This window comes from Protobothrops mucrosquamatus, unplaced genomic scaffold (genome assembly GCF_001527695.2).
Source record: "Protobothrops mucrosquamatus isolate PMUCROS unplaced genomic scaffold, P.Mucros_1.0 scaffold2198, whole genome shotgun sequence".
NCBI lineage: Eukaryota > Metazoa > Chordata > Lepidosauria > Squamata > Viperidae > Protobothrops > Protobothrops mucrosquamatus.
In genome coordinates, this window is record NW_015388291.1 from 255,400 (window position 1) to 272,946 (window position 17,547).

The window sequence follows — 17,547 nt, forward strand, 5'->3', positions numbered from 1 at the left end:
TTCTATAAGAGTTGTGCTTATTCTCATTTAGACAGATTCTCTATTTCTGAAACAAAGATTAATTTTTATAGCTTCCTGAACACTCATGGGAAACCATGCTGTCCAGATTTTAGACTTGTTTGTTACATTATGAAACTACAGTAATCACATTTGTGATTTATTATGGGATTAATCTATCCCACAAAACTAGGAGGACTCCAGGTGACTTTCAGAATTTACACATAAACACAATGTAGATCAGATTGTTAATCAAAATAATAATCCAAATCAGTTTCAATAAAGTGCTAAAAGTAGTACAGATGGATTACATAATAACTGAAGGGTAAATTTTAAAAAAGTGTACTTTTCTAATCATAAAAAGGTGATTTAGTTTTGTATGAAATGATTTATAGCTCCATGATTGTTTATCATCAATAAATTCCAATAAAAGTGCCATGAGTTGTTCAGGGCTCATCTAACACATCCTTTCATTCCTTACAATTGTGCAGAGCGTAATTTATTTTTCTAATGAATAAACTATTATAATCTACTTTTAATCTATTTCAATAATTTAATTCATAAAACCAGACATCAATTTAGAAATGATTTTTAAAGTGATTTTTCTCTGTCAGAATAATATGACTGTCCCCTCATTCATAGTATTCTAAAACAGGGGTCTTCAAACTTGGCCTTTTTATGACTTGTGGACTTCAACTCCCAGAATTCCTCAGCCAGGCATGCTGGCTGAGGAATTCTGGGAGTTGAAGTCCACAAGTCATAAAAGGGCCAAGTTTGAAGACCCCTGTTCTAGAATGACAGGACTATTTGGAATACAGGTGATGCTCAGCTCAGAACCACAATTGCAACCGAAGCTTCCATTGCTAAGTGAGTGCACTTGATGTTATAAGCTTTATTGCTGTGGCCATTAAGTAAAATACACAAATATGCGTGAAAAGGGGGAAAAAATGGAATCCAGAAAAGTTAAGTAGGCTCCAGCAATTCTGCTGAACTTTTCAGGCAATCGCAGAACACTTTAGTTGATTTGGATGGTGCAAAAGCAACTCTGGATGGGTTAAGCAACAAAAAACTGGTGCTCCTTCTTGCCCTTCCTTAGATGCTGGGATGACATATCCCATTGGTCCACCTGCCTCCGTGATATTCAACATTTTCCCTGTCCTCACTCATATCTGTCCAGAATAAATGGTGTTTTGTGTTGTGCCCAGAAGAAAACACCAGAAACAGGTATATTGTGCACAGTAGGCTGTAAGCAGTTTGGTACATGCACATGCCTAGTTTGAACCAGGAATAGAATTATGTGTTCACAAAAAGCCAATTAACAGAGGTTTCCTTTCTCTATGCTGTAATGAATAAAAGAAAATATTTAAAAGTTGGAAGAAAGAGAGGATAAAAAGAACAGACACATCTTGGTAACAAGACTATGTTTTTAAGCAGAGCAGGGCTTTAGCAACCATTTTAAAAGTCAAACATTCAAGACCAACATGTAAAGAACAATATTTACATTTTGATCTTTGTAAAGGTCAGGTATTCCATTACAGAGTTCCTTAATGAAAAGAGCACAGGAAACAAAATTAAGAATGAAAGCAACCCTTTGTTTTAGCAGCTAGGCCATCTGCTGTTCTTCCTTGGGCTGGTGTTGGTACAAAGAACATAGCTTGGGTGTTTGTTGCTTGACAACTAAAGGAAAATGGTTGGATAAACACGGACTTGCAAACAAGATATAAAAGAAAATATTTGCTGAACAAGACTGAAAGAGCATATAGGCTAAACAAAGGCATCACGAAAATAGTAGCTTAAATAATAATAAAGGCAGTTATCCCTTGTAGTAGAAAATATGGGATGGCAAGAAGAAAATAGCAATCCTAGTTTTTCAAGATAATTCCGAGCTACTTTTTGTTAAAGTCAAATCTCCCTTTCAATCTCTTATTTTTGCTGGCAGTAAAAAGAGTGCAACAAAATCATTTCCTTCACAAGAATTCCTCTTTCCACTGTTTAGGGAAATAGCTCTGAGCAATTAGGTTAAATGGCTTGTGGGAAAAGATAAGGAAGAATATTGTTAAAGATGTGGGAATTCCAGAAGCTGATATGGAGTAGGAATATGCAAAATCCACCCAATCTGGTCTAGTGTGCTTTGGAGATAAGGCAATCTTACTTTATGTCTGCATCCCAGAGTGAGATGCAGAAAAACAAAACTCCTTCCACAATTTAATATAAAAATAACAGGTGGCATATTGGTTTTTTTACCAGAAAGAAGTTGAAGTCACACAGTCTCTAATATCTAAGCTCAGCGTAGCATGGTGATTACAGTACTGGCATGTAGTATATTGCTGTTTTGAAAGCCAGCAGAAATTAATAAAACAAACAGAACTATTTCTCACTTAATATTGGTAATTAGGATCAGAAATTCCATCATTAAGTGATATTGGCATAAAGCATGATATCACATGACCATACCACATTGTTTTAGAGTCCTCAGTTACCACTGTTAAGCAAAGCACCATGGATTTGTTAAGCGAGGACTTCACCCAGTGGTGGGATTCAGCCAGTTCGCACCACTTCGGCAGAACCGGTAGCTAATTTTTTGTTGCCCAGGGCCAGAATGGATTTCGGGAAGCGGCATCCACACAGAGAACTGGTTGTTCACATATTTGAATCCCTGCACTGACTTCACCTGATTGCAAGTTTCAACTTGCATGCTTCCCCACTGACTTTGTTTGTGGGAAGTCAGCAGAGAAAGTCACAAATCATAATTATGTGACCAGGGGATGCTGCAACCGTCAGAAATCTGGGCTGCTCATCAGTTCCTAGACTGCAATCACATGGCCACAGGGTGTTGCAACATCCAGAACTTCAAGAATTGGTCATAAGTAACATCATTCAGGACGACTGCAACTTCAGGTGCTGAACAACTAGTCATTAAATGAGGACATGTATGTACAGGCAGTGGTGGGATTCAAATATGTGAACAACTGGAACTGGATGCCAGTTCCGGAAGTCCATTCTGGGCCTAGGCAACAAAAAAATTAGCTACCGGTTCTGCCGAAGTGGTGCGAACCTGCTGAATCACATCACTATATACAGGTAGCCCTGACTTGTCAATTGCCCTCCCCATTTGAACATTGGAAGTTCAATGAAAAAAGTAACTTTATGAGGGTCCCCCCCACTAACAATAATTGCAGTGTCTCTGCAGTTACATGACCAAGATGTCTTTGCAGCTGCAACCATTTACAACCATGACAATGTCCTGTGGTCACATGATCATCATTTGCACCCTTCACAGCTAAGTTCCAACAAGCAAAGTCAGTGGACGGTTGCCAGTACGAACTAGGCAAAAAAATTAAAAAAAAAATAAAAATCAATCTACTGCAACATGAAGGCCATTAAGATTATGAACTCTAATCGACTATATGTGATCCGGTGCAACTGATAGATGTTTTCTGAGGTCTCAGGCTATGCCTCTATGGCTTTGAGAGAATTTTGGTCCAAAGTCACCCAGCCTGCTTCTGTGTCAAAGTGAAGGTTTTTTGCTCCTAGAGGGAAATAACTATTAACTACTATACATATATATATATGTGTATGTCTCTGAAGAAATGATGGAAGAATGCATTTTTGCATTTATGTTTTAAAGAATGGGAAAGGAGGTAGTTTCAAGGAATGGAAAATAGTAATTTAAAAAGTGCAAGGGTTCAAACCAGCAACATCCTATATGCCAGGCAATTGTAAAGCATTGCCCTGTTGTAGTGCCATTATAAAGATTGCTTTAAAGAATTTTGCAACTGGCTGTTCTGACTGCATGTATGTGTACTGCAATACTTTAATTTTGTATAAAAACCATTTAACTTTGGAGAGGCAGATACATACATACAGGCAAAAAGTATTCATGTTCAGTAATCCCCACCCAAAGAGAGCAGCATCAGGAAAAATTTTCAGGGGGAGGGTATGCCAGCCTGCTGCCCAGACTGAATACCTTACAACATTTTTTCCCCAACCTTAGCAACTTTTAAGATGTGTGGATTTCAACTCTCAGAATTGCTGGGGAATTCTGGGAGTTGAAGTCCACACATCTTAAAACTGCAGAGATTGAGAAATACACACAAACACACAAAGGAGTAGCTCAAGGGCTCAGTACAGATATGTTCGGAGAGAGAAAAGAATTAGACCTACTAGAAGTCTGCGCTTAAGCATTAGCAGTTCTGCAACAACAGATGAAAGGGAACTGGCCAAAAAGATAATGCAAAACAACAATGGGATAAACTTCACCCAAAGTCAATCCGAGGCAAAAACGGTAACTGTTTGTAAGTCATGTAACAAGCCCAAGCGTGAGAAATCATCAACTTTTTCGTAACTTGAACTACGTACGATTTTAGGGGGGGGGGGTTTTACACCTTGTAATGTAAAATGCAAACTAATCCATCCTCAGCGCTGCCTACGGATGGAGAAGTCGCGTTACCTCTTTCATCTTTCACTCCACGGCGAAATGACTACCCCTTATGTACTACACCGGAGATACTACAACCTATACCACACTATAAACCAGGGGTCTTCAAAGTTGGCCCTTTTATGACTTGTGGACTTCAACTCCCAGAATTCCTCAGCCAGGCATGCCCTGCTATAAACCGAATGAAGAGACGCCTCTTCGGTCCGCTCTCGCCGTTCCAGTCTTCCACAGCTCCGATCTCGGCCCGTTTCCTCAAGGACCCAACGCGCATGTGCATTCAAATTTGGCCACGCCCAACTACGATTTCTGAAGTGGGAGGCGGCTTAAGCGTGTTTGGGATCGGGAAGCTCGGCAATCGGCTGCTCTGCCTTGGCGGAAAAGGAAGGAAGCGTCCCGGTCCAAACCTATCGCTTGCCGAGGTCGCGGTCGTCGCTTTCTATCACCTTTTCTGGTCAAGCGCCGGCGCTGCTGTCCGAACGCTGCCGACATGGTGAGAGGCGAAGCACCGGGGTGGGCCGGCGGGGTGCGGGGAGGTTTGGGCGAGCGCGGAGGCAGGGGAGGGAGAGGCCGCGCTTTCGTTCTCCGGGGCGATAGATGTGACTCAGCACTTGCCGGCGGTGGCAACTTTGCGGCCCAGATTGCCTTGTTTTTATTGCCATTCCACCCCCCACCCCCCCATTTTGCAAACCTTATACTCACTAGGAGTGGTCTGCATGTCTCCGGTGCTTGGAGTTTCCTGCTCCGTGTGGTTCAGTCCTTGCCCTCCTCCTCCATTTTTTGCATTCTCATCGGCCCTTCTCGTGGGCAGCCCAGCAGACTTTTCTACTGAAACAAGCATTCATTTCCTTTTTTTGTTTCGTTAATGTATCTTTAATAAATTGAGACGCTTGAGTCGCTGGGAAAGACTTTCTAAAGAGTTGTGCTTTCGCACTGTATTCAAACCAATGCAAAATAGGGTATCCTTTATTCTTGTATACGTTTCTTTAAAGTCAGGACCCCGCTAAAGGAAGGGACTCCCAATCCCAATTTTCTCCCTATATACCTCTATTGTTGTACCTCCTAACACGATCGCCCCACTTCGTACGTGTGAATACACATGCATGAATCAGCATTTCTGTTTTCCAACCTTTTGCTGGATTTGGTTGCAGAGAGGAGCGAAGGAGATGACCGGATCTATAGTTTTACATGTCTAGTTATGCATCCTATGCCTTGTAGAGTCCTTGTGATGTCACAAAATAAAATCGGACAACAAAAAGCCAGTCTAGCACAGCAGTTAAACGTGTGTCAACAAATATAAGAGCAGTATAGTTACACGTTGTAGATAGTATGCTACAGAGATGCATCTTAATAAAGTCTGTTGCATTGAAAACAATTGTTGAATGGATTTTTCTCAATTTCAAAAGGGGATATAACTTAAAGTACATTTTAATTTCTCACCTTGCAGTCCTACAAATAATCAGAAGTAAATTTCATTTGCCTAAACCTGAATAGGTATAGGATATTGATGTAGTAGTTAAAAAAAACATTTTTCTTTTCTTTCTTTCTGATCCCTGTTTCATCAGTCAATAGTTGTGCAATACTGTTCTTACTGAAACTGAAAACAAAACTGTTTTTACCTAGTTAGATTATTAGTTTTAGTTTAGAGATCTCCACATGAAAATTGGAAATGTGGGCTTATTTCTTATCATATTTTTTGAAATGAACTGCTGGATATTAGTTTAGCAAACATTTCCATGTTTGCCTTGATTTATAACACAGTGACTTGGTTAGATGTCCACATTGTAAATGTTCATTTACTATTTCCTTCATGATGCTTTTTTCAACCCAACTTTTATTTTCCTTTGTCAAGCTTCATCCCCTGAATTTCTTAATAAAGTTTAATAAGTATGAGTGGTATACTTGCATGTATTGAACAAACCAAAAATACTATTTGGTAAGGATGTGCAATTTCCCCAAATTGGGAATGTTTGAATTTGACTTAACATATGTGCTATATTAATTGGTAATATTGTAAAGAAGCTGTATGCTTTTTGTAATATTGCAAGGTGCTGCCAATAGGTATGAGAATTTTCACATTGAATCTGAAGAATCTTTCCTGCTTTGAACCTGCATTCTGCACACCTCTACAATTTTGCTCAACCCTATCTTGAAAAGAAAATTAGTTATTAAATGCCATACCAAAGTTCTATTTCCATAAACTTTTTTCAGTTACAGAAATGATAATCCATAGTACAGATGAGATTTTGTTTTAATTTTTCTTATTTTAATGGCAGTCATATTAATCAATTTCTTTTGTTCACTTTAGTTTCGCAACCAATATGATAATGATGTCACTGTATGGAGTCCCCAGGTATCATTTTTGTCTTTCTATTTTTTGTATATTTCCTTTTCTCATCAGTTGAATAATAAAAGGATTTAAATCCTTTGATATCTTTTACTTTCAAAGTAAGATTTAAAACTTACTTTGAAAGCAAAAGTAATAAGAAATTTGTATATGTGAAATGTGTTCATTATAGTAACAACCTGCATGAGTGATTTATACAGAAATACCTTTCTCAACTGGATTTTCTGTGCTAATAGCTATGGGAAATGCAGCTTAGCCTACTTATTGTTACTTGTGTGATGCTAGGCCCAGGAGTATGAGACAACTGAGTCAATGAACAATAAGATAATCATTATAGTCTGTTGTTTCCTAATTTCAGGGACAATAAGGGATATCTGCATAGATTAGAATTTGACAACCTAGAATAGTTGTAGCCTTAGAGGGAATCTAAGTGTAAGAATGCTATACTCACATTCTTTTTTATAAAGTTATAACTAAAATTATGTCAGATTGAGTTAGGTTTATAAAAACCATGGTTTGTTGATTAAACCAGTGACCCCCCCAACCTTTTTGATGCCAGGGACCGGTTTTGGGGGAAACAATTTTTCCACAGACCAGCAGTGAGGTGTATGTTTCACACGCTACCTATATCCTGCAGATGCTCAGATGATGCTTCTCTTGTTTGCATGGCCTGGTTCTTAAAAGACCATGGCCTGGTACCGGTCCGTGGACCAGGGGTTGGGGAGCCCTGGATTAAACCATACTTGGCAAGGTGCACATAACATTCAAATCCAAACAAACCATATTAGGACTAAGCATGATGTAGAAACCAAAACATTAATTCTATTCCCCGTTCCCTGCTTTCATCTGAATACGTTCTGGAAAACTCAAAAGTTCTACCTATACTGTGTCATTTTTTATTGGTCTGATAAAGATGTTTGCCGTACTATGGAATTTAGTGGGCATGCTGTGCACAGAGATTGTTACTAATTTGTGCTCAAATGTCCTGATTTAATGCAATTGTGATAAACATAACATTTAGTCTTAAAACTATCATGGAATATTTTTATTCACTAAAGATAATGTTAAGTAACGTTTGAAGGAAGCAACCATTGCAATGAAAGAAGCAAGAAAAACAAAGTGTTAATTAGTTGTAACTCATTGGGTAATTTGGAGCCAGCATCTCTCTCTCTGCCCAGCCTGCCTCAGGGGATTATTGTGGATGAAAGTAGGACAACGAAGCCACACACATACACACAAGCATATACGGTATACATATATGCTGTGAGTTCCTGAATGAAAGGCATTCATTCTCATATTATTCCAGGAGGCTCATCTCATTTGCACTATCAGCATGTTCATAAGGCTATCTTTTGTTTTTTAGGGTCGAATTCATCAAATAGAATATGCAATGGAGGCTGTCAAACAAGGATCTGCAACTGTGGGGCTAAAATCAAAATCCCATGCTGTTTTAGTTGCCTTAAAGGTAAACTCAAGAGGAAAGCAAGTTTGTTTTTTTTTAAAAGCATATGTGATACATAAAACATTATAATATTCACAATCTTAAAGTAGTTTTTTGAAATCTAGAAAATGTACCTGTTGGCCAAGAAAAAAATTGTTGTAATCACTTTTGGTTTGTAGGGGCAAGAGCTGAGAAAGTCTGTTCTAAATAATTACAGTATTCAGCTTGAAAATACTATCATATTTTAATTATTGTACTTCTTGTTTACCTAGTACCAGGTGGGGAGATAAGTGGGACATAAATTATTATAAATAAAGTTTGGAAACATGAAATGCTACACACAAGAACATTTTTAGAATAAAATGATAGGAAAGAGCCAAGCAATTTTGTGGGGCCAGTGAGAGATCATGTGGCAAAAACATCAGGTACATTATTTGATTGTAAATGCAGTCAGAGAGCATTGCAAATTTTTATTACAGTAAGGCTATATGTGCTATAAATAATAGATAATGGTTCCATTTCCAGCAGTAAAGACCACATAGTTTTTCTTGGAGAGAAAAACAATGGTGGGATATTACTGCAGAGGCTATTTTTGGGTTCTCAATAGGTGCATCCTTACTAGGCCTGGTATGTAGGACAGGAGATTAGGGATGGAGTTACAAGTGTTAGCTTATTGAGCAAAGACAGACACAACACTTGCACTATTAGGAGTGTACTAAATTTATTGATTAGGGAACAGAAAATTAAGTTTTCTAGAATGCTCCATTGCATTCTAGACCAGGGGTGTCAAACTGCTGGCCCGTGAGCCAGTTTCATCATACCGAAGCCGCGCCCACCCCTTTGCTGGCAATGCAAAAAGAGTCGCGATGCGTCACGACACATCACGTGACGTGGCGAGTTTGACACCCATGTTCTAGATCGTGTCAAATTTCCTTCCAAATTACACTATACAGAGATGGTTTGCAGGTTTTTGGAAGTAAATGAGAAGCCATTTAAGTCGTCATAAAATAATTGCATTAAGCTTCTTATGTTTACATAAGGAATAACAAGAGTTCAACAATCTTTACTATAACTGTTTAAAATACTATTATTAATTCAGTCAAACCTTAATCCACTGGGCTTTAGATCCAATGAATAAACTTCCCACTATATTAATGTCATTTTGTATGTTTTTCTGAAATGACATTATATACAAAGTGTTAATTTCTGCAATGATTTGCAAATTATATAATTGGTGTCATTTGCTGTTGTCACTACAGATTTTATTCTCTCTAGTTTAACAAACAGTGAGAAATAATGCATACTTTCTCTCCCCCCCCCCTAAATTTGTTTAGAGGGCACAATCTGAACTGGCAGCTCATCAGAAAAAAATCTTGTATGTTGACAACCATATTGGTATTTCCATTGCTGGACTTACTGCTGATGCAAGACTCTTATGGTAAATTTGGAATTTGATTTATTTGATTGATTGAATGAGGACTTGTTTTAAGTTTATAAATATACATGGAGTGGGTTTGTATCCAATTCCTAATTCAAGCCCTTGGTTCCTGAGATTGTATCCATGTTTCTCTATTCTTTACCTTGTCTAGTGCAGTTGCTGCACACCATAACCAGGTCTCCCAATAAACCTCTGCTGAATTTAACTATATGTATGAAAATTGTTCTTAGTCATTTGTGAGGATTGTATATAAGAATAGTGGTGGGGAAGATTAATTCCACTGCTCCATCCACACAGTTACTGAAAATACTGAGGGACTGAGAGTGGACCTGATTGAATTGCTGCTGTAGGAGCAGAACGAAACACCTGGAACATACTTGCTAAGGAGCATCCAATAATTTCATGCCAAAATGAGTTTATTCCCCTTGCCTGTCTTAACTCTTCTATAATCAAATAGTATTATAATATCCATACAAGTAAGCTTTCTATTGAATAAATCTAAGAAGTCCTGAAATTACTAATGGAATAAATTCTATTTTACTCCTGCAGCAATTTCATGCGTCAGGAGTGTTTGGATTCCAGATTTGTATTTGACAGGCCTCTTCCAGTATCTCGATTAGTGTCTCTGATTGGAAGCAGTATCCTTTTTTCTGTGTGATCATTATTGAGGGTTTCTCACAGTTGCCAATATATTGTTGGATAATCATCTTACTGCAAAGGATTCAGGTAGTTTTATTGTATAATAGCAATAGCACTTAGACTTATAGACTGCCCCATAGTGCTTTAGAGCCCTCTCTAAGCGGTTTACAAATGTCAGCATATGGCCCCAACAATCTGGGTCCTCATTTTACCGACCTTGGAAGGATGGAAAGCTGAGTCAACCTTGAGTGGATCAGGATCAAACTCCTGGCTATTACTATTACTTTTAAGGAAAGTGAGGCAATACAGGGAATTATGGACTGTTCACTGATGCTAAAAATCTACTCATTGATTGAAAATCACAGCCACATAATAAAAAAATAAAAGTTGAATAGTAAAATGAGAATTTTCTGGATTTTAGATCAAATTCATCTATTCAGGCAGACTCATCCACAAATTTTACTTCAACATTACATAATTTGGATGAATTAAATTTCATCACTTTTAATAATTTAATGTTGCCTCTTATCATTTCAAAGATTTCCATAATAGTTAATACAACAGATGTTGAACATTCCTATTGAGTATTTTGGATTTTGTTTAATCATAATCCCATGATTTATTTTTTGATGTTTAATTGGAGATGACACTGGGGGTCAGTTTAACTCTGGTGATTATTTTAAATTCTATGAATAAAATCCAATGCTAGTCTTTTTCTGATGGAACTTCAGCTTTCTGAGAAGCTGAATGATCACTGCTACTGTTATTTTCCATTTGTGTCCTATATCTTAAAGCCTGACGGGGGTGGAGGTGGGGGTTATATTTTAAATCTTGAAGAGTGTATATGAAAGTTTTCATAAAAAAAATATGAATGTGTAAATCAGCTTTTTGAGATGTATTCCTCAGCTTGTTTAAGAAACACAGATACCAACGCAGCGTTATGGCAGAAGACCATATGGTGTGGGACTTCTTATTGCAGGCTTCGATGTAAGTGCATCAACTGTGGGAGACATGTTATTGTATTTTTTTTTTCTGGAGAATTTCACTCCTAGAGTAAACATAGTAGAACTGCAGCAAAAAGAGTTCGGAGTCTTATTCTGTGTCATAAAACAATTTGTAAGTAATTATGAACATTGAATAGGAAACTTGGATTTGGAACTTCTTGCAAGATACATTTCAGTTTTAGTATATTATTCAGATGTTTAGGAATTAGGTTCCCATCAACCCAAGCCAGTATAGACAATGCTATGTAATATTTCAGACTGTTTTTGAACATCAAGCTCTGTAGAATTTTGGTTTTTTTTTTCCAAGGAGGCTGTTGTTTCAGACGTGAAGGGAGCTGTTTTAAAAATGCTTGAACTAATTTTGCATTTGAAGTGGGAGGTTTTGGAAAGATTGCACTTAAAGCAGTTCAGAATGAAATGTGTTGGATGCCCTTAATAGCCAGGGGTTGTAAATTACACTGTAAAACAGCTCAGAAAGTATATATATTTTTATTTGGATGGTGAGATCAAAACACTGTATGTAAGCTGTCTGACAGATTCCTCCTTTTTTTTTTAAAAAAAATGTCCTTTTAATTTGTCAGGATATGGGTCCCCATATCTTCCAGACTTGCCCTTCTGCAAATTATTTTGATTGCAAAGCAATGTCCATTGGTGCACGATCCCAATCAGCTCGAACTTATTTGGAACGACATATGACCGAGTTTTCTGACTGTAAGTACAGCATGTTTGCAGTATCTGTCTGTCTATCTATCTGGTTCATTGCTGAACTTACTTGGCTATCAGAAATGTGATGAAGAAGTTGACAGTGTGTTTAACCCATTCAGTCCAGAAGATACAGCTTTTCTGAACTAGTCATAAATGTAGTTATTTTGCAGGTAACCTGAATGAATTAGTGAAGCATGGACTGCGTGCTCTGAGAGAGACACTTCCAGCTGAACAAGATCTAACTATTAAGGCAAGGCTGAGATTTTTCTTCTTCTCGCAATTCAATCTGTTTCTGAAACACGGCTAATGGTAGTTATAAACATTGTGGAAGAGTGACACATGTATTTTTGTAAAGCAGAACCCAAATTTATAATTAAACATTCACATATAAGAGTATGGAGAGATGTGCTTTGAACATTAAAATAATCTGAGAAATCAACTCCTGGCTCTAGGACATATAGCTCTGAATTTTACAGATTCTCTGTCCCTGATAATATATTTTTGTAATCATATAATTTTTAAATACATGCTTTAAACATTGTTTTTATATGAGTCTATAGGGCCCTAGATATCCTTTTTTGGTAGGGAAATAATGTATATTTTCAAGTATGTATCTAAAGTAATTCTGACGCATGGAACATCTCAATGTATTGAAATATTAATATGATTCAGTCCAATTATGGCTTCAGCAAGTTCAGTAAAATGCATTCTTATTACCCTTTTGAATTGTAACATAATATATATTTTGTATTACTTTCTTGGGAAAGATAATGAATTTCTCTCCCCCCCCCTTTTTTTTTTTTATATTTGTCATTTAACAGAATGTTTCTGTTGGGATTGTTGGTAAAGAAATGGAGTTTACAATTTATGATGATGATGATGTAGCACCATTCCTGGAAGGTCTGGAAGAAAGACCACAGAGAAAGGTAGGCAACTCACAGTTTATAAGTGTTTCATTAGGCTATTTTCTTTTTTGCTATATATGCTTATCTCAGTATTTTTTTTCAATCTTGTAACTCAGTAGCTGGATCACATTATGAAACTCTCCATTCTGAGGACTTTTTCTAGATCAGGGGTCCCTGACCTAGTGGGCCGTGGCCTATTGGCCGCTGGGCCACAAGTGGCTGGCCGGTACACATGTGTGCGTGCGTGCGCACAGTCCCACTCGTGTGTTTGCAGCCCTGTTCATGCAAGTATCATCATGAATGTCACGGCATTTGCGGCCCCACTTTCGCAAGCATTGCAGGCATTTGCAGCCCCACACATGAATGCTCACATCAACACGAGTGTCGCGGGCGCTTGTGGCCCCACTCGCATGAGCGCTCGCGGCTCTACTAGCACGAGGGTCGTGGGTGCTCGTGGGCCCATTCATGCTAGTGTCGCAGGTGCTCGTGGCTCCACTTCGCCAGTGCTCAGGGCCTCACACGAGCGTCATATGTGCTCTCGGCCTCACTCGTGCGAGCATGCATGCACCCCTGCCCCTCCCACAAAACCATCCCCCACCAGCTGCCAACCGGGAAAGCTTGCAGAACTCTGTTCTAAATCGCCTGTCCTCCAAGATTAGATGACTGGTGACATAAGAGAATGCCTTTGGAGTGTGATATTCTGTCTCCTGCTCTCCTCGTAATAATTGTAGTATTTACTCATTTGACAGTAAAAAAAACCCTTTACTTAAGTCTTTTTAATCTGACTAATAAGCTTTTGATTTTAATTTTTGCAAAAAGTGTATTCCTCTCTTGCTCTTTCAAGGATTCTTCCCAGTATCATGCAAACACATTTCCCATTTTTTCTTTCTCTTATTTTCAAAGCAGACTTTTTAAAAAAGGGGGAGATTTGATTTCTTTCCATATATACATTCCATTGATATATTAAGAAAATTGGACGTTTTGCTTAACAGACCAAATGATTATTTTATACACATTTATGCCCTACATATAAGCATTTTAAATGTATATACTGTATGTCTTACAAATAATAACTCTGAAGGTATGAGCCAATTAACAAGTGTAGAAAACGTGAATATTCAGTTTTTCTGGGGATTGGGCTAAGTTTTATGAAATATACAAAAGGAACAACACATTTTAAAATACTGTATATCAAACCAAATTTTGCCACTGTTGAATTTTTAAAGCAGAAAAATTGAAGTATTGGAAATCTCCCAGTCTATTTATTACAACACTGAATATTGGGGGATTGTGTATTTGTAGAATATTTTGTTAGGGGTTTTTTTTCACAGTGATGGTTATCTTTATTTCTTTTATTTTTTTAAGACTGCTCAGCCTGCTGAAGATACAGCAGAAAAGCCTGAGGAACCAATGGAGCACTAAATGCACTGCATAATGTATGCGTTACTTCAGAGGAAATAGTGCGAGGAGCACTATTTGTATTGTGGTAACTTTAAAATTCAAGGCATAATGTAGTGATAAAACACCAGTGTTTAAAAGAATTACAAAAAAAACACCTTATGTTGACAGAAAAAAATAACTGACTTCTATTAAGAAATGATGTCATTTTCTAGAAAAGACTGAAATACTGTTTTATATGAAAAAGCATGTTGCTTTTATGTTGTAAAAACATCTCTGAAATAAATTTTCTTTTATGAAAAAATGTGACTTTTTTATACTCAAATTTAAAAAAGTATACAATATTATTGGATCCCATGCTTTTGGGATCCTGTACTATGCCAGTATTTTTAAATATCATTATGAATTTCATACCAAGTTAAATCAGAACGTGTAATCTATTTGTAACTATCAAACCAGTTGAAAATATAAAATGGGATCCAATTAATTTAAAGACATTCACAGAGAGATTTCTGCCAGGGATGTGCAAGATGGACTCTTGCAATATTCTGAATTTCAAAAATTATTTCTGGCAAAGAATAAAAAAGGGAAATAAAAAAATGTGGCTGATCTTAGAGCCACTAAATTATAAATGACTTAGATGAGGGAATAAATGACTTAGATGAGGGAATAGGAGGGGATCTAATCAAATTTTCAGATGACACTAAGCTGGCTGGAATAGCCAGCACCCCAGAAGATAAGCTCAGAATCCAAAAAGATCTTGACAGACTTGAACAATGGCCCTATCTGACAAAAAGATATTTAATGTGGAGAAAATCAAGGTTTTACACCTGGACAGAAAAAACCAAAGGTACAAATACAGATTAGGCAAAACCTGGCTCAAAAATAGTAACTGTGAGAGGGACCTTGGAGTCCTAGTGGACAATCACTTAAACATGAGCCAGAAATGTGCAGCAGCAGCCTAAAAATAATAATACAATCCTTGGTTGTATAAACAGGTATAGAATCAAAATCACGTGAAATATTAGTACCGCTTTATAATATGGTTTTGGTCACCATATTAGAAAAAAGATGTTGAGACTTTGGAAAAAGTGCAAAGAAGAACAATTAAGATGATTAAAGGCCTGGAGACTAAAACATATGAAGAACGGTTGCAGGATTTGGGAATGGCCAGTCTAGAGAAAAGGACTAGGGGGAACATGATAGCAGTATTCCAGTATTTGAGAGGCTGCCACAAGGAGGAGGGGGTCAATTTATTTTCCAAAGCAGCAGAAGGCAAGACAAGAAACAATGGATGGAAACTAATCAAGGAGAGAAGCAACCTGGAATTGAGAAACTTCCACAGGACAATTAACCACTGGAACAATTTGCCTTCAGACATGAGCGTGCCATTACTGGAGGCTTTTAAGAAGAGACTGGACAGCCACTTGTCTGAAATGATAATAGGGTCTCCTGCTTGAGCAGGGAGCTGGACTAGAACAGAGGTCCCCCACTTTTTGGGCACCAGGGACCAGTTCCATGGAGAAAGGTTTTTCCAGAGACTGGAGAGTGTGTGGTTTTGTGTGCTGCCTGAATTCCACGGATGGGGCTTTGCTTGGTTGTGTCGACCGGTTGCTGGCATGCCACAGCCCGATACCAATCCACAGACCAAGGGTTGGGGACCCCTGGACTAGAAAACCTCCAAGGTCACTTCCAGCTCTATTCTGATTCTGATATCAGAGTGTTGGAGAGCTTTCAAGCATGAAATGTGGAGGTAGAGCAATCTCAAACCTTGCTGTAAAAAAGTGGATTAAAGTTTGTAAATTCTGTGGATTTGGAAGTTAAGGTTTTAACACTTTCCATGATATCTGATGGACCCCTTGGCTGCTGTGAAACAAAGAACCAAGGAGAGTTCAATTTAGGACTTCAGACAATTTATACAGTAACCTTTCAAATGAATTCAAATCATTCAATTCCTGATAACTGGTGTTTTCAAAAGTGATTTAGTTTTGCCTGCTTCCTAGGGTTAAAAGGGAGTGATTGTCCCAAAGTCACACAACTGGCTTCATTCCTAACACAGGACTAGTTTCTAGCCTGGTGCTTAACTACTATACCAAACTGCTTTCCGCACCTAGGTACACAATTGTGCACACATTCTGTTCCCTTAAGACATTTTTTTAAAAGAAAGTAAGGAGGGAGGCTACTATATTGTGCAAAATTTGTTATAGGAAAAAAAGCTGTCACTTTAAGGAAAACCTGGTTCTTTAATAAGCCAGGTTTATATTAATGGTCCATCTAAGTCGGGTCTGCAACCTTGACAACTTTAAGACTTGTGGACTTCTGGGAGCTGAAGTCGACAAGTCCTAAAGTTGTCAAGGTTGCAGACCCCTGATCTAAGTAGCCGGAATGTAAATAATGATGCGCTAAACCAGTGTTTCTCAACCTGACAATTTTAAGGCATGTGGACTTCAACTCCCAGAATTCCACAGCCAGCATTGCTGGCTGTGGAATTCTGGGAGTTGAAGTCCACATGCCTTAAAATTGTCAAGGTTGAGAAACACTGCGCTAAACAGATTCCAGGGAAAATGTATAACAAGTGACTAGGTTAGGTGCTTCCCCTGTGCTTAAGTTAGCGATTCCTGTGGGCAAGTTTTGAAAAAAGTACTCTGTGGCAACTACACAAGGTAACTTCCCAGCCACGTGTATGAAGGCGAACCCACGCTCGTCCTCTTCAGTCAGCCTTCCTCCGCGCTTCCGCCCGAGCCGCGCAGCTCTCGAACTTCGCCAGAAGAGGACGGCGTTTCTCTGAAGCTACTGAGCGCTTTTGCTAACGGAGGAGGCGTGTCCTGAAAGGGCCGCCGTAGTAGAGAGGTGGCCTGTGCGCCTAGGGCTTCCACGTCAGCTGGAGCGGGCGGCGGACGCCAGCAGGACCGGAGAAGGGAGCAGCAGCTCTGCGACGGCCGACTGAGCAAGAGGAGGCGGCCGCCGGTGCCGCCGCGCGGGTTCAACAGCCGCGTCCGATTCTGCCACGGGATCCCCTCGGCCGAGGTAGCTGCGGCGGCCACCGGGTCGTTTGCAAAGGGCTGGGAGGGCAGGCGGGCCAGGGAAGTGCCCGCGTAACGCTGCTCGGGTGGAGGGAGGCAGGCAGGCAGGCAGGCAACGGGCCGAAGCAGCGGGCTTTCTGGGTGAAAGGTTTGGAGTCGCCGACGTGGTCAAAGGAAAGGACCCTTCTCGCCGCGAGCCCCGATCCTCCTCCTCC

General features: G+C 38.9%; 1 protein-coding gene across 1 annotated transcript; it reads left to right on the forward strand.

Moving 5' to 3' along the window:
* Positions 1-4,862: 4,862 nt before the first annotated feature.
* PSMA1 (proteasome subunit alpha 1) lies at positions 4,863-14,455 on the forward strand (the record flags this gene model as incomplete). The annotated part of the gene is given in 10 exon segments (XM_015824313.1): positions 4,863-4,925; positions 6,741-6,785; positions 8,143-8,244; positions 9,555-9,658; positions 10,208-10,296; positions 11,214-11,284; positions 11,883-12,012; positions 12,177-12,256; positions 12,828-12,932; positions 14,277-14,455. Coding segments are annotated over 10 exon segments (846 nt in total), but the record flags the coding sequence as incomplete, so codon positions are not given.
* Positions 14,456-17,547: the final 3,092 nt, after the last annotated feature.